Source organism: Barbus barbus (assembly GCF_936440315.1).
Source record: "Barbus barbus genome assembly, chromosome: 10".
Classification (NCBI taxonomy): domain Eukaryota; kingdom Metazoa; phylum Chordata; class Actinopteri; order Cypriniformes; family Cyprinidae; genus Barbus; species Barbus barbus.
The window spans coordinates 9574230-9596406 of NC_136738.1; the positions used below are offsets into that span (position 1 = coordinate 9574230).

The 22177-nt window shown below is 35.9% G+C and overlaps 1 protein-coding gene across 1 annotated transcript in view; it reads right to left on the minus strand.

Moving 5' to 3' along the window:
• The window catches only part of LOC306876460 (kalirin-like), a 244973-nt gene that overhangs the window by 31862 nt on the left and 190934 nt on the right, over window positions 1–22177 (minus strand). Inside the window, exons 35-36 of the mRNA XM_079427634.1 lie at window positions 3556–3821; window positions 1114–1257 (exon numbers count right to left, since the gene is read on the minus strand). Of these exons, the coding sequence (XP_079283760.1) occupies window positions 1114–1257; window positions 3556–3821 (410 nt within the window). The remainder of the gene's footprint in view (window positions 1–1113; window positions 1258–3555; window positions 3822–22177) is intronic.

Genomic DNA, 22177 nt, shown 5'->3' on the forward strand with positions numbered 1-22177 from the left:
AAAATTGTGGGATTTCTCTATAAAAAGTCTCTTGTGTTCACCAAGGCTGCATTCATTTGATCAAAAATACTCTATAAACTGTTTATTGTGAAATATTATTACAATTAATAAGCATCTGCTTTCTATTTGAATATATTTTCAAATGTAATTTATTACTGTGATGAAAAGCAGAATTTTTCAGCATCATTTCTCCAATGTCACATGATCCTTCAGAAATCATTCTAATATGTTGATTTGCTGCTCAACAAACATTTCTAATTATCAATGTTGAAAACAGTTGTGCTGCTTAATATTTATTGTGGAAACTGTGACACATTTTTATGATTCTTTGATTAATATAAATTTAGAATAGAATAGAAGGAACAATATTTGAAATAGAAATCATATATTTCTTTAATGCCAATTTTTAATGAATCCTTGCTAAATAAAAGTATGATTTTTTAAGCATGAAAAGTACTTTCTTACTATGTTACTGTACAGAGAGTCTAATAATAATGATAATAATAATAATAAACAATGAAAATAATGGGAATTACAAAACAAGGATAGAGATAAACTGGGTTACATGAATAATAATAAATGTCGTAATGCAAGCAATCATAATGGTCTTAAAACTAGTCTTTAGTTTCTTTATGAAACGCTTTTTTACTTTTGATTTTGGAGGGAAATAAGGCCCCCGTTCTTTTCGAGATTCACCCTGTCAGACAGCATTGGGTTGTAAACACATTACAACTGGAATCGCTAGGCACAGCGTGTGAAAGAGACAGAGTTGAGTGCAACAGTAAAAGTTTCACAACTACATAATTTAAGCTTCATTGCAACAATAGGGTGGATTTGTGGTTCATTGAATGTGAGACAAGGAGCCTCCACCCAGCAATTACTGGCGACGTTGACATTAGGGAGGAAAAACAGTGTTAGTAAAGCCACTGTGTGTGTGGGTGTGTGTGTGTGAGGGGGTTATGAATATGAGAGAGGCAGGTGGAGATAGTTATGAACACATGATGAGTGACACAGTATGCATTTAATAAATCCCTCTCTCTACATTAATAACCCTGCCGACCTCTCCTATGACATGACTCTCCTCACACTCCTCCCGCTCTGTTGTGCATGTACCTTCTCGTCCTGAGCAGACGGGTCTTTGATGATCTCCATTGGAGGAGGGAGGGGATTGTGTGACTCGTCCTCAGGCTCTTCCTCTCCTCCGCTGTGCATCCCTGATGAAGATTTGGAGAGTGTTCCCTCTTCTTTACGCACTCTCTGCAAACACAAGAAGTCAATTGGCAAATTCACAACATTATATCAGTTCCCAGTGACTACAAAACAGATCACTCCCTCGTGAAAAAGAAGTGCACTTTATTGTATTGAAAAATTTTGAAAAAAAAAAAAGGTACTTGCAGATTCATTATTAATGAATAACTAAGGCCATAAGGGTGCTTAGAGTAAACTTTTTGTTAAAACGTTTTACATTTATTTTAATAAGAATTACATTTATTTGGATGCTGACTAACATACTAAAAAGCGCATTTAAAATATTTTATATTAATTTGAACTAATCTGTAGTATGGTATAGTTTTTTTACAACATTAATTTAACCTATTTTGAATGTACTTATTGCAACTTTATTATTACGACTGTATAAATACAAATATATTTAAATACATGATATACGTGTTTCAATAGAAATTACAATTTAGTTTAGTTTATTCTTGCCAGTAGATTCAGCAATATAACCGTGCTATTTTAAAAACAACAGAAGCAAATTTTGAAATTGCATACAAAGATGTCCTACTTAAGTCGGTGAAAAAAGCCCTTATATTCAACTGCATTTAATACAAATCTAAACTATAATACAAAAGTTAGTCTTAAAGTACTATAATACTACCTTCTAAAGTGTATTTTCTGTAATAAGTACTTTTTGTTTTTAAATGTATGCTAAAATATAAGGCTTTTTCAAAAGGTCCATTCGTTTGTAGAAACATTTTTGAATGTCAAACAGTCTAAAGAGAGGCTAATGTACATAATACTTGCCAGAATAATTGTCAGAATAAAACCTCATTATTTTCAGTGATGAATAATCACCCTAGAAAATTATGAACACCAAAAAATCCCTCAAAGTATGCACTGTGGCACAGTTTTGCAAGCGTAAGCACCTCAAAATCTAGTTTATAGAACAATCATTGATAATTATGTTGCTTTGTATATTGAACACTGATGCCATACTACTGAAAAAACACGAAGCAACACATTACAGTGATATTATCACACTTATGCCTAACAAAATCCTTTACCTGTGATAAAATCACTGTAAATGTAGCACACAGCCTCAAGTGGTTTATTGCTTTATTATTTGGCTTCAGTGCACTAGTTTGAATGCTCAGAGTTTGTTGTTGAAGAATTTGCTCTGAAAGACAGCAGACACGGTTAATATGGGCCATTGTGGTGGGGTTCACATACCCTGCTTGAGAAATACAGAGGCTCTTTTGTACCAGCACATTATATGGCGCACAGCTTTAAAAAGTCAGGCTAATCATCACCCTCTGATCTGAACGGCTGCTGCCGGGGCCATAGCAGCCCTTTAATATGCCATTAATACAGCATACAGAACAACAGGCCTACTTTTCTCTGTAAAAAAATGGTAATGGAGAACGAAGGAGCAGTTATAAAACACTCTGACGTAAAAGCTGCTGTCCACCGTCAACACATACTGTTACACAAACATAAAATATTGACAACAAACCTTGTTTTTTGGGAATTCTTATGGAAGTGTAAAAATATTTGGTCACACTTTATTTTAAGGTCAATTCTCAACAAACCATTAACTATGACTTTTGCCTTAGTAAACACCAAATGTGCTGCTTATTAATAATTAGTAAGGTAGTTGTTAAGTTTAGGTATTGGGTAGGATTAGGGATGTAGAATATGGTCATGCAGAATATGTGCTTTGCTTTATAAGTACTAGTAAACAGCCAATTTGTTAGTATGCTAATAAGCTAGTTAGTTACTAGTAAGAATTGGTACAAATATTCTTTAAATAAACAAAGTATGGTGATTTAGCTCAGTCTGTCGTTACAGATAAGATTGGACTGGATTTATGTAACAGCTGTTATTGATGTGTAGTTAAAAAACATTGTAAATGGTTATTTCTATTGTGACAATCAGTATTTTTTTTAAGTGTTGATGTATTTCCTACTGAAAAAATTAGTTGAGGGAAAAAAGACTCATGTAGTCTTTAATGCTGAAATAAAAGTAAAAACACCTATGCAAAACAACAAAATAGACAAAAAGGTGCTGGTCTGGCCATGTGAGAACTGGAGAACAAAAACACAGTAAAAACACTGTATTGCAGGGAGAGTGATTACCATCATGGTTTGTTAGACATACCATAGTAATAATGGTATTGTTTGAAGTTCTTTGGATTACCATGGTATAAAAATAAGGCGATAAGTCAGGGTCATGGTATTATCATTTAATTCAATCAGATGGCTGTAAGTTTTTCCTCAATGTAGTATGAAAAAAAATATGAACTTTCCAGTAAGTTGAAAAAATGTACAATACCTCCTCCAGGGTGTCATCCTGTAGTTCAGGCGGCCCCAGATCTATGCTCTTTCGTCCATCACGTTTCTGCTTCTGTTTGCTAGGGATCTTCTTGATGTTGCTGCCATGACTGAGGCGCCGGACGGGGCTGGTCAACCACTTCTTCAGTGTATTTCCAGAGCGCTTTGGTCCAGGGGAGCTGCTCTGCAGGGAGTTCATGGACGCCTGCGGCTGCAGTGTGGTCACGGACTCCGTCTTCCCTTCTGGGCCGCTAACTGCATAGTTTTCTGTAGGACAAAGAACAGAGAAGAAGGGTGAATGAAAGTAAAGTTCATTATGAAGGTGATGATCAGGCCTAAAACAACTTTTAAGGAATAGACCTACTCCAGGTTAAATACAACTTAAAGTTAGTCATTTCTGCATCACTGGCATTACCAGTTGGATTTGTGAAAATACTAGTAGAGAAAAATAGGATTCTCAGATACTCCACCCATCCACCCAATGGCCAGAAAAACAGGCAGTCCCACCCCAAACTCACACCTCTGGTTGACATAATGGTTGGGATACTCAAACAAACACAACAATGCTTTGAAAGCCACAGTGTTTATGCTTTTTGGGGAGCTTACAGACTATGGACAGCATCTGTGGCATGTTGTTGATTACCATATTCCACAGACTCACCCATCAGATTGTTAAAAGAAAACAAGCAGAAAATACATTTCCAATAATAAACTTACAATGGAAGTCTAACAGACAAGGAACTTATTTAAATTATTAAATTATTTAGTAAACATGTTTATTACGAGAATTATTAAGTTTGAATTAATTGAATTAACCCTAAACTAGTGAAATATTTATTTCCTCAATCATTCAAAATCACTTAAACAAGTAATTTTCAATCAGTTCTGCAGTTCTGCAGTGGGCAAGACCCACTTTCAGATGATCAATCCTCAATCTCCTAGCTTTCGAAACCAGACTACCAAATCCTCCTGTGTATCATCTCAAGCCTTGGTTCCTTAGAATCTGCACTCTGTACTCATTCAGGGTTATTCTGGAGAGCAGGGGTGTTTAAGTCACATTAAAGGTGCAATAAGCTATTTAAAAAAAATGTTTTTGACCACAGTGTCGGACCGAGTCCCAAAACACACTTGTAGCCAATCAGCAGTATGTGTCATGCAGAGTGTCTTGCAATGATAGAGAGAAGAGAGCACTCAATTTGAGTGTGCAGGGCAGATATTAGCAGATCGACTATCGATAGAGAGAGATGGCACATAAAAAAAAAAAAAGAGGAAAATATCAGAGAAACAAAACCTTAAAAAGAAGGGTTACAATCAGGCAAGAGGTAGGACCCACATAAATATCGGAGCTTTCCAATGGTGGAGAGAACTCAAGGAGCAGGAAGGGCTCGAATTGGATGTCGAGGTTGCGTTGTTTCTTCTTGACAGACGAGTAACATCAATTTTGCTTCGTTTCACACAATTTATCCATGTTGGCTTTGTTTGAATATGCTTGTGTGTCATCTTCACTTGTTTCCGCGATCATCGTTGCCATGGTTGCGTACGTACGTGTGGGGTGGAGATTTCGAAATAGGGGCGAGGTCCTGTTGGGGTATGGGCATGTTTGTTCTGGTGCTTTCAAATATCAACATCGTTTGGCAAAAATTGCTTGGTGCACCTTTAACTTTCCACAGAGGTGCCTCAGGGTTCAGTGCTTGGCCCTCTTTTCTTCTCTCTCTCTCTATATATATATATATATATATATATATATACACTCACCTAAAGGATTATTAGGAACACCATACTAATACTGTGTTTGACCCCCTTTCGCCTTCAGAACTACCTTAATTCTACGTGGCATTGATTCAACAAGGTGCTGAAAGCATTCTTTAGAAATGTTGGCCCATATTCATAGGATAGCATCTTGCAGTTGATGGAGATTTGTGGGATGCACATCCAGGGCACGAAGCTCCCGTTCCACCACATCCCAAAGATGCTCTATTGGGTTGAGATCTGGTGACTTTGGGGGCCATTTTAGTACAGTGAACTCATTGTCATGTTCAAGAAACCAATTTGAAATGATTCGAGCTTTGTGACATGGTGCATTATCCTGCTGGAAGTAGCCATCAGAGGATGGGTACATGGTGGTCATAAAGGGATGGACATGGTCAGAAACAATGCTCAGGTAGGCCGTGGCATTTAAACGATGCCCAATTGGCACTAAGGGGCCTAAAGTGTGCCAAGAAAACATCCCCCACACCATTACACCACCACCACCAGCCTGCACAGTGGTAACAAGGCATGATGGATCCATGTTCTCATTCTGTTTACGCCAAATTCTGACTCTACCATCTGAATGTCTCAACAGAAATCGAGACTCATCAGACCAGGCAACATTTTTCCAGTCTTCAACCGTCCAATTTTGGTGAGCTCGTGCAAATTGAAGCCTCTTTTTCCTATTTGTAGTGGAGATGAGTGGTACCCGGTGGGGTCTTCTGCTGTTGTAGCCCATCCGCCTCAAGGTTGTGCGTGTTGTGGCTTCACAAATGCTTTGCTGCATACCTCGGTTGTAACGAGTGGTTATTTCAGTCAAAGTTGCTCTTCTATCAGCTTGAATCAGTCGGCCCATTCTCCTCTGACCTCTAGCATCAACAAAGCATTTTCGCCCACAGGACTGTCGCATACTGGATGTTTTTCCCTTTTCACACCATTCTTTGTAAACCCTAGAAATGGTTGTGCGTGAAAATCCCAGTAACTGAGCAGATTGTGAAATACTCAGACCGGCCCGTCTGGCACCAACAACCATGCCATGCTCAAAATTGCTTAAATCACCTTTCTTTCCCATTCTGACATTCAGTTTGGAGTTCAGGAGATTGTCTTGACCAGGACCACACCCCTAAATGCATTAAAGCAACTGCCATGTGATTGGTTGATTAGATAATTGCATTAATGAGAAATTGAACAGGTGTTCCTAATAATCCTTTAGGTGAGTGTGTATATATATATATATATATATATATATATATATATATATATATATATATATATATATATATATATATATCAACACTAGGACCTATCATCCAGTTTCTATTACTTTTTACGGTGTTCAACAGCATTCTCAGAGAGTATAAATAGTCAGGTTAATCGGTTTAAAAGGAAATTAAAATGAGGAATCAAAGTAATCCAACAAATAAAGTTTTCAGCAGTATCAGCAATAGATGGACTCAAGGGGTAAACCTAGACTGCAACCTTCAATCAGACACAGCTAACAGAACTGCAGTACAGGAAGAATCAGCAATGACTAATGTTTCAAATCTAACACCAGCCCAACATTAACCAAATCCTGCTAACTGGAAACTAAATATTAAAATTCACTGTGAATAACGATAAACAAACATTTCAGATAAGAACTGAAAACGCCTATAGATCATTACAGTAATGTTACACTATACACACATTCGTTCAAAGTTATTGATCACATTCCACAAATGCAAACCACACTTAAAGTCAATATTCTTGTGGGGTAGATGATGATCAAGCAGACATTACCCACACTACTAAAGCACATTGCATCTAACTCTTTGACACTGTAACTGCTATATCATTTAAAATGATTGTAGGCTATTGTAAGTCTTTTCTGCTGTGTGTTCAAAAATCGGTGATCACTGAATTACAATTAGTTATAAATTAAATCAAATTTAATGCATCACATTTAATTCTAGAAATCCACTGGAATATATTACAACTGCTAATATCAGCAGGTTTTTAAATGATCAGTATCCATTTGATTAGGTAACAAACAGAAGACAGGCAAACAGTATATAACATTGGTCATCATGTGAAATTAGTATGGTAAAATTTCAAACAAATTGGCATTATAGCTCACTGAAGCATCAGTGAAAACATTCCATGTATTTTTCTCTTTTGCGCATACAAGCCTGATTCATGATAAGATCAAGTATCATTACCAGCAGAAGAACTTGTTCTCCAAATGCCTATTGTGTTGATGACATCTGTGTGTGTTGAGTGCGGCCTTTAATGGCTGACTCATTCGAGGAAGTGACCTTGTGAGAGTTGATCATAAAGCTTGTGATGAAACATAAGTGAATTTCTACTAAAACCAGTGTTGCCAGATTGGGCGGATTTCCTCCCAATTGGGCTGTTTTGAATTTGATTGTGTGGGTAAATATTGGCTTGGGTGGGTGGAGAAAATTTGGGCTGGTTTGGGGTCAGTTTGGCGGTTTTCAAACATGTAAATTATATGGACAAACTGGTTAACATACAAGCCCAAGTGTGCATACACTGTAAAAAATGATCGTGATTTTAAGGGTAAAAGACTGTAAAAATGCCACAGTAAAAACTTGTTAAATGATTAACAGTAAGTTTCCTTACTATATACGGTGAATAACTGTAATAGATCTAACCTTTATTTTCGAGAAAGTAGCCTCAGAGTTGACACTCATTTACTGTGTCTGAAAGCACACCCTAAACCCTCATTCACTTGTCCCTACTTTAGTTCACTATATAGTCCACTAGACAGAGGGATTGAGAACATATGAGTGAATTCAGACACTGATGCACACCTGCTGTTAACAAACACAATCACTGAAGGAAAGAACAAGAAACAAGACTACAACTGACATAAAGCCACAGCCTTAAATGAAATCAACTGAAATGAAACAGCAGAGGATGATTAAACAACTCCACAAACAGCATCACCAGCTCCACTATTACTAACCAGTTTGACTTCATTTCTGTCATATATCTACAAATTAACAGAGGTTTATATTTGATTTCAAATGTTTTGTTTGACCTCACCATTTTGGTGATTGGTGTTTGCTTTAGTTGGGTTTTTGACCCTTGACTCTACAATGTTAGTTTTTCTTTGGCTGTTATAACAGTGTTTGTGACGCATGTTTGATATGACAAGAAAAGCCGAGAGAAACTATTGAGTAGTTTTGATTAATTGCTGATGGCCATCATCAATTAATGACCCGATTCACTGATCTCAGTTTATATCAACCAATATGGGTGATTTGTAATTAATTTCATATTATTTATGGTAGTAATATTACTCTACAAGATAAGTTGACAAACTATTAAGGAATTTAAAAAATATTTTATGCACAAAAGCCTTTACAGCTACAGCACAATTTAGACAAACACAGACATCAAGAATCAGCACATGAACCTCAACAATGGTGACTATTAATAAAAAAAAAAAAAACAATAACAATTCATGCTGCAAAGCATGCTGGGTGCCAGTACAAAACAGCATGAATAAATTATGCAGCTGAAAGTTCTTACTATTTTCTTTATTTGCTTTTATTTTGGTTGTGACTTTTCAGTAGACTGTTTTGTGATGTCACCGAATTTTTTATTTGTTATAAAAAAATGTTTTATCATTTTTGATTGTCACCAGTTTGGAGATTCATACGCTGATTGTTGATGTCTGTGTGTGTTTAAGGTCTACCGTAGTTCAATATATTTATTTGTGCATATTGTGTTTAGAACCATTTCACAACATTGGATCACTGTAGTATCAGCGGTGCGATTTATGTGTATTAACATATCACATATTTAATAACAGATTAAACATTGGGTAAGATCAGTCAACTAGACTAGATCACCATGGTTTTGACATCACAAACATCAGTCTTATCTGATCATAGATTATTTTGGCTTTTCTTGCTTTAAAAACTGTACTTAATAAACAGTTAATTAAAGCAACCAAATAAAAATTTACTTTAACAAGTCAAGGTTCAAGAGCCCAACTAAAGAAACCACTGATTGCCAATATGGTGACTTCAAATGAAAACACAACACCTAAAAAAGCTTTTGTACACATATGACAGAAATAAAGTCAAAGTGATTTGTAATAAGAAGCTGGTGATGCTGTTTGTGGAGTTGTTAAATCACTCTCTTCTGAGATCGTGAGAGATTTAATGTGCTTTATTTCAGTTTATTTAATCTTTGACTTTGGCTGTAAGTTTTGTTTCTCTGCTGTTGTTTCTCTTTCCTTCGGTGATTGTACTTGTTAACAGCAGGTGTTCATCACTAAAGCTCAATCCTCATTTAATTAGTCACTTAATTATCTCATTAACTTCAATATTACTTCAACACTCTGTAGTGTGGACATATGAGTGCTCTTTAAAACCAAGGATTTTGCTGTGGGATTAAAGGGGTTAAATGTGTGAGATGAAAAACAAAAAATACACAACCTAATTTTAACAGAAATACACCGTATTTCAAAAAACAGTAGATTACTGGCAACCACAGCTGCCGGTATTTCACCGTAAAATCAAGAAAAAAAAACCCAGCAAAATACTTTAAACCTAACAGTCAACTTCCTGTGGTGTTTTGTGGGTCACCGTTGTGCTGGAGAGTAGAGCCTGTGTTTAGTCAAGGATGGACAGAGAAACACTGATGTTATACCGCATGTTGCTTTATTTAAAGGCAGTAATTGTGTAGTTACTGATGCAGTGAGAATCTTTTTGCTAATTTTAACCACACATGTATGTGTGCTGCTGTTATCTGCAAGAGATTTGAGTTGAACTGATGCTTTTAAATGACTTTGCATAAATCAGTAGGTTTTTCTTCATGTACTTAAGCAAAATCGTTCTCAATACCCTTATGCTCACTTTACTTAAACATTATAAATATTAGTTTATAAACAAATGGCAATTGGATAATTTAAGTGCAGTCGGTTTCTGCAAATAAAATTTTATATATTAGCATTGTATCAGTTAATGAAATACGTTTTTTCACTGTAAATCCTAAAATGTTGCTACCGTATTTTTCACGGTAAAATTCTGGCAACCACAGCTGCCGGTATTTTACCGTAAATTTAACAGATTTTTTTTTTTACAGTGTATACTGCATCCAACCAGTCATGACGTTACTAAACACACAAACTGCAAAGACGACTGGTGCTGATGTTGATGTCGCGGATGCACTTTTAGCCAATCACGATCAGCAGACAGATGTGATCATTCATGAGTGATGGGTTTTTAGCGCGATAACAGATCTGATTTTGAATGTGTAACTGTATAAGTGATCATAATGCCTAAATAAGTTACATGGTAAAGAGTGGAGAGTGTTTTAACTCTTAAAATGTGAATTACACCTGTTGAGGGAGAGATGACATGAAGGCTCGATCACTGCAACTCCGAAATCAGAGCACAGTTAAATCAAAATCTTTTTACATCTATACGATCCTGTCTTTTATATTTTAAACGGTCCAGATTGGTATATCCTTGAAAGCTGCTGGACTAGTTAGCTTTGGCTGTGCAAAGTTCTGTATTATGTTCAATATGAACTTCACAAAAGACTTCCTCTAGTTCTGTTTGAAAAAGAGCGACACGAAGGTAAGCACATTATTGTTGTTATTTTTTTTATTATCGGATTATCATACAGTATGCATCAATTAAGTTTTGACTGTCATGGTTTGTGCCTGAACGAGTGTGAAATACCTAATTACATTGCTTATTCCGATCACTTATATTGGGCACTTTTTTCAGTTTAAATTCTGACTGTTGACATTGAAAATGATACATGTGTTTTTTTGAGGGTATCGGTTAATTTCTTGATTGCTGTTTTGACAGTGTCTGCTTGCATATTTTATTCATATTTGGTAATTCTCTTTAATGTATTTTTTTTATCCATGGTTTGATCCATGGGAAATTTATCTAGAATTATATTTATATTATTTTGTCATCATTATTTTGCTTTAAGGAGTTAAAAAGGGCTCTTATCCACCTTGATTTACATTCTATCATATTATTTTGACAGTTAAAGTTTTGGGTGGGTTTTTTGTGAGCTTTTGGGCTGGAAATCGTCCATCCAATCTGGTAACACTGACTACAACACACTGATTCAGCAGAAACCACAGCCATCTGAACTGAACATTGTGCTTAAACAGAACGAACGCTGCTCTTCACACATGCTCGCCAGGCTCGATACAACACATGTGAGCCATTCACTAGAACCAGCCATCACAGCAGTGTGAGCCCATCTGCTGTTTGATGGAGTGCATCCCATCAAGTGCTGCAGTGCTTTATGAAGAGTGAACCTGCGTAATAACACAGACTGACTGACGACAAACGTGCAGTCTTGTGAGTGTGTGATTACATCTGGAGTAAAGAGAGGCTTTAATGAGAGTAGTCATTAAGTACTGCCCTTTAGACATATACATACACACACTCTTCTCCTGCTGCTGCCCCAGTAACCGAGAGAAGACAGAGAGAGTTCTTTGTTCTTTTAAGTGGTCACATCACATTTCCACAGAAAGCAGCATCTGGATCATATGACAACGTTTACTACAAAGCAAAAACAGCCAACAGGACCTCCCCATTGACAAATATCAGAGTCCTGCTCCTGCAAGAAATCTTGCAGAACTGAACAATGGGACTTAACATGTATAAGTATGCAAAAATTCTGAATAAAATGTGAGTTTGGCAAGTATATTATAATGTGTCGTAAGTCTGTTACTCTTTGGGTAGTAACTTTATTAGGAACTGCAACATTACATGCACTAAGTTAAAAATATAAGTGTGACCTTTGTAGATGAAGGTGACATGAACAATTCAAACCAATAAAAATGTGTGTATAAAAAAAAATTGTATACATTTACATACAGACATAGATAGATTATAAATCACCAATTGTGACATCACTTCCTTCATGTTCTGCTCTGCTACTCACAGTTACTTCACTGGCCTTTTGAAACTTAATCCAGTGGATCTGTGCAGTAAAAATACCACACATGGCTTCTTTTGAGGAGTTTAGTGGCATGGTAACTCCTCTGAAGGCACAAAGAGAGAAAAAAACCATCCCAAAAGTATTTAAACACTTGAGTCGCACTAAAAATATGTGAATGTCGTTTTTCTCAATAATTTCTGCAATAACTAATCAGCTGCAGTTGATCCTTGAAGTAATTTTTCCTCAAGGTCACAAAAAGATAGTTTTACTACCATTTGAGTAACACAAAGCATCCACGTATCACATTAAAACATGTTTGCACTACTTTCTTTATAATAAATATTTTAAACTGTTTGGATTTTTTTTTTGCATGTAAGTATGTCTTGAATGTCCATATACATATACTTCCCGGCGTTGTTGTGAAAGAGTGAATGATACTCCCTCCTCATACTTAACAAATAAAAACTCTGAAAGTGATGATGTCATGGTGATTAATTTGACTTGAACAATAAGAACGTGAAGCAAGAACTAATAAGCAAGATGTCATTTAGGATCATATGCTCTGGACAACTGAATGTACCAGGATTTACTCTCAACATCTGCTTTAAAACTAAACTAGTAGTTCTGCTCCTGGATGCTGATTGTGGTTCCAGCTATGCTTTCCAACGGGAAAACAGGGACTGCATTTTCTAGCAAACGGAAGATTGTTTTTTTTCCACAGTACAAATAATGCATAACTCGACTTAATATGCAGTTAATTATAAGAAATGATTTCAGCTTTAGGTTTCACTTTAAATTTAAGGCCCTCATATCTGAGAAATAGGTTTCATCCATTCATAAATGCCTTCATCTGCAAAACAATGCACACGACTTCCTGACACACAGAGGTGTGTCTGAGTGAATGGTTTAGACTTCACTGAAGCAAACAGGCAGATGTGTCCTCTTTTATCTGCTGTTGAGTCTTTGCACTGACATTCCTCGCTGTCAATAGAAACCCAGGCATATTTTAAACAGTTTGGCATTTTTTCCAGATACTTCACACAATCAGATTCTTCTGAGTCGAGCTGGTCCTGAAACACACAGGCAGTCCAGACGGACCGCATTCCATTCATAGGTGAGGAGTTTCACATGCTTTAACCTGGCAACATCTCTTGCCTCACAACGCATTTCTGCCGACTGTACATTACAGGCATTACGGACTGTAAATGTCCCAAGCGCTCAAGAGGAAGAAAAACAAGGGAATCATTCCCATGTTCCCACATTATCTCTCTCTTAGAGCCGTCTTCAAAGAGCCACTAAAGCTCTTCTGATGAAAAGAGGATTTGAACTAATTTGCTCTTCAAAGACCACAGGAGTCATGTTCAAGCCCTGGACAGAAAGACCAGGCTTCACAGTAACAGATCATTTTGCATAATTGAGTAACACAAGTGTAATCAAAATAACAATTACACTTTATTTGAATGTGTCCTTGTTACAGTGTAAATATACATTTAAATACTGAGTAATATTTAATTAACTACATGTACTTACTATATGGTTAGGATTAGGGTTGGCTTATACCCTATGCTTGCATGTAATTATGCATAATTCATTGTTATTATAATAGTACGTACATGTAACATGAAACAAGGACACCTTGAAATAAAGTGTTACCAAAGTAACTATATACAAAACTATTATACATATACATGACATTAGTGTGTCAAAAAAGTTATATAAAATATAAATAATATATAAAAAATAAATAAAATAAATAATAAAAATCTGATTGGATGAGATGTGTTGGAAGTCATAAAAAAAGACAATATATGTTATTATTAAAACTAAAACTAAAACTATTAAAAATAAATAAATAAATAAAATTAAACATTGTTACTTGAAACAAAATAAATGTCAACTGAAATAAAAGTAAATAGTCAAACTTTATTTTAAGGTCCAATTCTCACTATTAACTATGACTATGGACAGGTTGATGGCTAATTTCGCTGTTACTTGTGACTAGTGACAATAAAGGGCTACTACTACTACTACTTTTGCATCAAACTCCTTATTTGCTGCGTGCCAATAGTTAGTAAGGTAGTAGTTATGTTTAGGTATGGGGTAGAATTAAGGGATCTAAAATATGGTCATGCAGACAAAAGGCATTAATATGTGCTTCATAAGTGCTAATAAACAGTCAATATGCTAGAAATATGCAAGCTAATAAGTAACTAGTCCATAGTGAGAATTGGTCCCTATTAAATAGACATATTCAACTAGTTGCAACATTTCTCATTTAGTTTACCTTGAAGTACTAAAATAACTAAACCTAATAAATAAACAAACAAACAAACAAACACTATATAGAGTTTAAAAATAATACAAATTAAAAAAAAAAATACTAAAACTGTAAAGTTAAAGTGAATATAGAAAAGTGTGAAGTACACAGTAGTTAAGGCCACTTAATATTAGGTGGGACCAAAAAAAATCTTATTCAGATTTTAAACTAAAAACTATAATAGTACACGAGTGATACTAAAATCACAATGATGCATACAGTGACCGACGAACTAATCATCACCTCGTGTTAAACTCCATGAGGTGTAGACTACTACAGGTGTCTTGTTTGGGAAACGTCCTACTTGATTTTCTGCATTTCTTCACAATTTGTCTTTTGTAATACTGTAAAGCATGCAATGCATGCAAAGCATCCGGCCCGTGCAGACTGGGTACATTTCTACATGTTGAATAGTATACTGTGATAACATCTTAGTTGTCTACATTTTGAGTCTGTGTCAACTACTAGAAGATGCAGCATGAATCTGGAAATACAGATATGGTGCGTTTGACTCTCACACGCAACATCTCAGTGGGACATGCGAGGGACACCGTCTCCATCTGACCATCAGCCCACTGAAGCTGCATGCATATGGAGGGTCATTTACATAAAGCAAACACTGGCTCAGTCTGGTCAACTATTTGACTTGATAACTATTTGCAAGTCCCAGGACAAAATTGTTAAGGTGGGATCCTTCACCAAGACACCTAACCCTTTTGGCAATGACAAGTTGTTTAGTAGGTAACACTTTAGTGGGGGACGAAATCTCACTATTAACTAGTTGCTTATTAGCATGCCTATTATTACATATTGGCTGTTTATTAAAACTTATAAACAGTGTTCCCAAGTCTGTGGTTTTCCCACAGAATTGGGCTACTTTAACACTGTTGCCGTGGTTTGTTTTTTATGTCCATGGGTTGAAGCGACCTCAGTAACTTGATATTTATCCACTGGAATGTGAATTTTACCAGGGGAACCCAACCAAAAAAAACGTGTATTTTTTTTTTTTCCCCCTGTAAAGCAATTTTTAATGGGGGACCCCCTCGAAACGTGATTGGGCTAGTTTTGAGTAGCAATAGGGTGGGTTTTGTTGTGAAAATTGGCAACGCTGCTTATAAAGCACATATTAATGCCTTATTCTGTATGACCATATTCTACATCCCTAATTCTACCCAATACCTAAACTTACCAACTACCTTACTATCTATTAATAAGCGGCATATTAGGAGTTTATGAAGGCAAGAATCATAGTTAATGGTTTGTTAATAGCAAGAATTGGACCTTAAAATAAAGTGAGACCGTTTAGTAAAACAGATAAGAAGTGCTCAAGGAGTGAAGCATAAACTATCACCCATTATAACCCCTGATGAGAATCTCAGATTACTACAGAGGACAGAACCTGTAATAAGTGCACTACATTGATGCATTCACGCCAGAATTACTAGATGACAACCCGGACGTTTCACTCAAAGCCATTCATGACCTCAGACCCAGAAATATATGTTACTATGACAACACTGTTAACACCAAAATGAATGTGTAATTTGAGTAATCAATAGACAAAACCACAATACAGCAAGTAACAGTGGCTATCCGAATGCTTTCATTATTGAACTTAGTCTAATAATGACAGTTTATTTAGCTTATTGTGCCAGACTCTAGAGATTCAACTCTGTGCTCACTACATTATACTGCATTGTTTGTCTTTATTTTTTTAGATTTATCTTGCATTATTTAGACATTAACAACAGTCAAGTGAGACAGAATCTAACTAGAATGGGACTGAAAAGTCTATGTAGATCTCTACCTGTGGGAATTTTGTGAGTGGGAGTGAGAAAAAAAGTAAAAATTGCAGGTGGGGGGTGGAAGAAATATAACTCCTTTTTAGCAGGAGCGGGACTGAATCTTGCCAGAGTGTGCTGGAGTACGACAAGAAAAAAAAAAGATCCCTTGTTCAGGCTATCAATCCAAATCCAATTATTTGTGTATCTGATTGGAATCTGATTCAAATGATTGACTGTCCGCACTGTGTACTGCAACTGTTCAGATCCGATTTGTGTGTCCTGTAGCGCTCTCTTTTTATTGACTATCTGCATTGGTGTCTATGGCAGTGACGTCATGTTGGTAAGCCTATGTTTAACCATAACAGCAATACAGTTTCCAATACAGATGTTGTCTTATGACATGACAACATGTTTCCGTTGCGCCTCATTATATTACATTTTATGAGACAGTGGCCGTCCAAAAGGTGGGAAGTTGGAATGTGTGGTTTTATTCTGTGCTGCCGTTTCTCCATCAGTCTCAAAATGCAAAGAGGTGTGTAGACTAGCAGTATATGGTCTTTTTCTGCTCGGCTTGCTGTTCAACACAGCCTTGTTTCTGCAAAGACATTCAACGTGTTTTCTACAAACAACGTCTTGTTTATGTTTTCCATGGCGTGACACTGAAATGGATTTACAGAAATGCAGTTTGAGTTTCAAAACGCATATGAATGTAGCTTCAAATGGATTTGTAAAATCAGATTCCAATTGGATATGCACAAAAATCTGATTTTGACTGATGGTCTGAACAAGGCCCAAGTTGCAGCTGTCAGTTTATAAGTTGTTTCACAAGTTCTATGCAGAAGCGAATGTCAGAATTTCACAATTAACACATCTTTACTAATTGACAATATACTTACTTTTAAAAGGGTTAATAAGCATTTCAGTTGCCTCCCTTTAGGTTAAAGCTGAAAAACCATAGACACCAAAACCATAACTCCATAAACCACAGACTCTAAACAACTCCAAAATAATGACTATAATGGTTTATGTGATGACATCACAAAAGAGGTTGTGTTTTCACCCTGTCTCTTTCTGCAGGACAACTTCCTGAGTTAATCAGTATGGAGAGAGAGAGACAGAGAGAGAGAGAGAGAGAGAGAGAGAAAGAGAGAAAGATCACTTTAGTCCACATTAGAGATGAGCAGAGAGGTACTTCAGCCTGACATCAACACACACGCATGTGCAAACAACCCTCATCTACCCATGACACAAGACAGAGTAAACAACTGCAGCTCTACAGTCAATATCATTTTAAACCATGAGCCAGAGATATGAAAGACATGCAAGATAAAACTAATTATGTAGCCTATCAGATTAAGTAACAAATACCCAAAAGTAATTATTTCAATAATAGTGAATATGCTCTGCACACTGACACTATCACTGTTCAGCTCTGCCATCGGTTTCTGTGGTGTAACATGATATATTTCATCTAAAGCCATTTTATTATTATTAAACTCGTATAGTTTGAGTGACTGTATGGAATATTTGTATGTATTTTTATTTGTCACAACAAAAGAAGTCTAATTTGATTAAAATAGTAAAAAAAAAAAAAAAAACAACAACTGGTAAATGCATACAACACCTAAAACATAATTGTCCCCTCTTACTAACATTATAATTATTACATATACAGTACACATTGTAACCAAAAATATTTTTTAAAGAGAAGTTCATTTTATCACTTTGGAAAAAGAAGCACACTTTAGCATACTTTTTTTTTTAGTAGCTTACTCATTATGAAGACAAAATACTTGAACGCAAACTGAATTTAATGTTTCCAGATACTTTTTTTTGCATGTTATTTGTAATTAAATATTAAATAGTTTAAATAAATTCATATTAAATACAATTAGTTGAACATAAGCATGCTTTTTTGACCCACTTAAGTACAACTTAAGTGCATCTTTATATGTACTGTAATTCCATAATTACTTCTTTTGTCTTTGAAATATATTTAAAGTGTACATTAAAGTGTCAAATGTACTGCTAAGTATTTATGGTATACTAAAATATACTTTAATGTCATTGCAAGTGAAACTTGTATGTCATGCATTTAAATATATTTGTACTTACAGTGGTGTGAATTGTTTTTTTTTTTCAGTCCTGTTTTTTTTGCACATTTGTCACACTTTAATGATCATCAAACTAATTTTAATATTACACAAAGATAACCCGAGTAAATACAAAATGCAGTTTTGAAATAATGATTTCATTTAGTATGGGAAAAAAGCTGTTTAAACCTGCCTGGCCCGACGTGAAAAAGTAATTGCCCCTAAATCTAAAAACTGGTTTTGCCACCCTTTGCTGCAACAACTGCAATCACACGTTTGCAGTAACTGGCAATGAGCCTTTCCCATCGCTGTGGAGGAATTTTGGCCCACTCTTCTTTGCAGAATTGTTTTAATTCAGCCACATTGGAGGGTTTTCAAGCATGAAAGGACTAACTGAGGTCATGCCACAGCATCTCAATCAGATTTAAGTCCAGACATTGACTTGGCCACTCCAAAACCTTAATTTAGTTTTTCTTGAGCTATTCAGAGGTGGACTTGCTGGTGTGTTTGTGATCATTGTCTTGCTGCATAACCCAAGTGCGCTTGAGGTCACAAACTGACGGCCGGACATTCTCCTTCAGGATTTTCTGATAGTGCGCAGAATTCCTGGTTCCATCAGTTATGGCAAGTTGTCCAGGTCCTAGACCACACACTACCACCACCATGTTTGACTGTTGGTATGATGTTCTTATGAAATGCTGTGTTGGTTTTACGCCAGATGTAATGGGGCACACACCTTCCAAACAGTTCAACTTTAGTCTCATCAGTTCACAGAATATTTGCCCAAAAGTCTTGGGGATAATCAAGATATTTTTTTGCGAATGCGAGATGAGCCTTTGTGCTCTTTTTGGTCAGCAGTGGCTTTTGCCTTGGAACTCTCTCATGGATGCCAATTTTTCTCCAGTTCTTTAGATGTTGTTCTGGGTTCTTTACTGGGAAGGTTCACCACTGTTACAAGTTTTCTCCATTTGTGGACAATGGCTCTGACCGTGGTTCGCTGGAGTCCCAAAGCCTTAGAAATGGCTTTATAACCCTTTCCAGACTGATGCATGTCAACTACTTTGTTTCTCATCTGTTCTTGAATTTCTTTAGATCGCGGCATGATGTGTTGCTCTTTAAGCATGCTTCACTTTGTCAAACAGGTTCTATTTAAGTGATTTCTTGATTCAGCAGGTCTGGCAGTAATCAGGCTAGTGAAATTTAACTCCGCTTAATAATAACAATAAAATAATTTGGTAACTGCATTCTGCATTTACACCTGTTTTATGACCCGAATCTTTTAAGTGTGACAAATATGCAAAAACCACAATTATTTAAACAAATATTTAAAATGTACTTTAAAGTAAAACTTTTAGTTTCACATTATTACAAAGTGCAATTTTACTTAAGCTTGTTAAACTGTCATGAAAATGAACAAAGTACACTTAAATGGACTTTTATAAAAATATTATAATTTAATTTTAAATTAATAATTTTATTTTAAGGTGATCTTGTTACAGTGTAATTATACATTACTGAGTAATATTAATAAACTATATGTACTAAATATATGGGTAGGGTTACTTGCAAGTAATTATGCATAATTCATTGTTATTATAATACTAAGTACAAGTAACGTGCTACAAGGACACCTTAAAATAAAGTGTTAGCAATTATACTTTTAAGAGCTTAAGTACACTACAAGTTCACTTTTAGTACAGGTGAGCACACTTCAATAGGTCACAGTGGTGAACCAGCTCAGTATATGCATACATCATATGTATAAAGCCTTTGTTGTCCCACAAACTTGCACTATGTATATTAGTTCTGCACTGACCAGGTCTAGAACAGCGTCTGTGAAACCCACCTCCCACATCACAGCAGCAGCAGCATTTAGTGAGAATCCAGCCACAGCAGGAGCGCACACCCTTATCACTCCTCATGACCGTTCAGCAATGCATGTCTCAACACAGAGAGATGTTCCTGGAGGACTGCACTCACGCCAATGAGTAATTACTCTCATTCAGCCTGACTTTACAGAGAGAAAGAGAGAGAGAGAGCGAGAGAAAGGCGGAGCAACAGGACTCTCATGTTTCACTTTCAGACAAAGGCCGCAGTCAGTTTGCTTGACGTGATAACATGAACCCATGACAATGTGCCCAGCTATAGTATGCTTACGGGGCACCACAGGGGTCAACACTCTCTCCAACTCTTATCTCTCTTACTTCTCTGAAAGCACTTTAAATGAGAAGCCAGTGAAAAAGGAAACACACATTCCCATGCAGATAACTTGAGTTGAACTTCTTAACTGGACAAGAGAGAAAAGACTCACCGATGCCTAAAGTTCATGTCAGAATGAGTGAAGATTGCATGAACTTGATACAGAATGACAGGCTTCTGTTGTTGTTTGTGTGGCAGCAGGTTAAACTGTGTTATCAGGAGACTTGTCATCTGCTGTGTGACGCAATACTGTGTCGCTGGAATGACAGGAATCAGCTGCACAATTAAAAAAAAAAAACACTTCCGTACATGCCTGTTTCTGAGTAATAAACAACGCATTCAGGTCAGATATTTAAAGAACTGACAACTACATAAGAGTATAAACAGCCCTTATGTGCAGTAGTGCCAAAATGCATTTAGACATGTAAAGCACATGTGAATCATGTTGATAGTTAATGTGACTGTCTACACCTGTGGATATTCTGCCAGGACACCTGTGTGAGCTTGAGGAGAACTGACTTCACACACTCACACACTCACACACTCACACACACGTTGGTTTTTGTGGTTTATGGGGACTCTCCATAGGCGTAATGGTTTTTATACTGAACAAACTGTGTGTGCTATTGCCCTACACCAACCCTACACCTAAACTTAGCCCTCACAGGAGACTTTGTGCATTTTTAGATTTAAAAAAAAAACACCATTTAGTATGTTTTTTAAGCCTTTTGAATTACGGGGACATAGGCAGTGTCCTCATAAACCACCTTCATATTGTAATACCTCTGTCATACCCATGTCATTATACAAATTTGTGTCCTCATAAACCACATAAACATGCACGCACACACACACACACACACACACACACACAAATAAAAATAAATAAATCATTAAATTAATTAATTAAATCAATTACCAAAACGCCAGTTAAAGCTCTCTGATTCCAGCTGGACATAAATCAGTCATTGTTGGAACTATAATAAAATGGTGTAGGACCATCTATGAAAATTCGTGAAAGAGAAGAGTGCATCATTTTATTGAATGTGCACTTGTAGTGTTCTTCAAATCTTAAAAGAATATATATAAAAAAAAAGATTAAATAAAAGACCAAAAAGTGAATACACATTCATGATTGTATCATAACATGCTAAAAGTGTTATATTTTAATAATATGTATAATATTTAAAAGTATTAATGTATAATTTAGTTTAGTATAAATGCTTGTCAGCACAATTTATTTACATTTCAAAGTCACTATAATTATGAAATTACATACAGTAAATCTCACTGTACTTAAAGTAAAAAAAAAATGGTTACACTGTATTTTAAGGTGTCCTTGTTATAGTGTAATTATACATTTAAGTACCGAGTAATATTAATGAACTACATGTACTTACTATATGGTTAGGGTTAGGCTTGGGGTTACTTGCATGTAATTATGCATAACTTTGTTATTATAACAATAAGTGCATGTAACGTGTAACAAGGACAACTTAAAATAAAGTGTTACCAAAACAAAACCCCTAAAAAAATTAAACATAAAAAAAA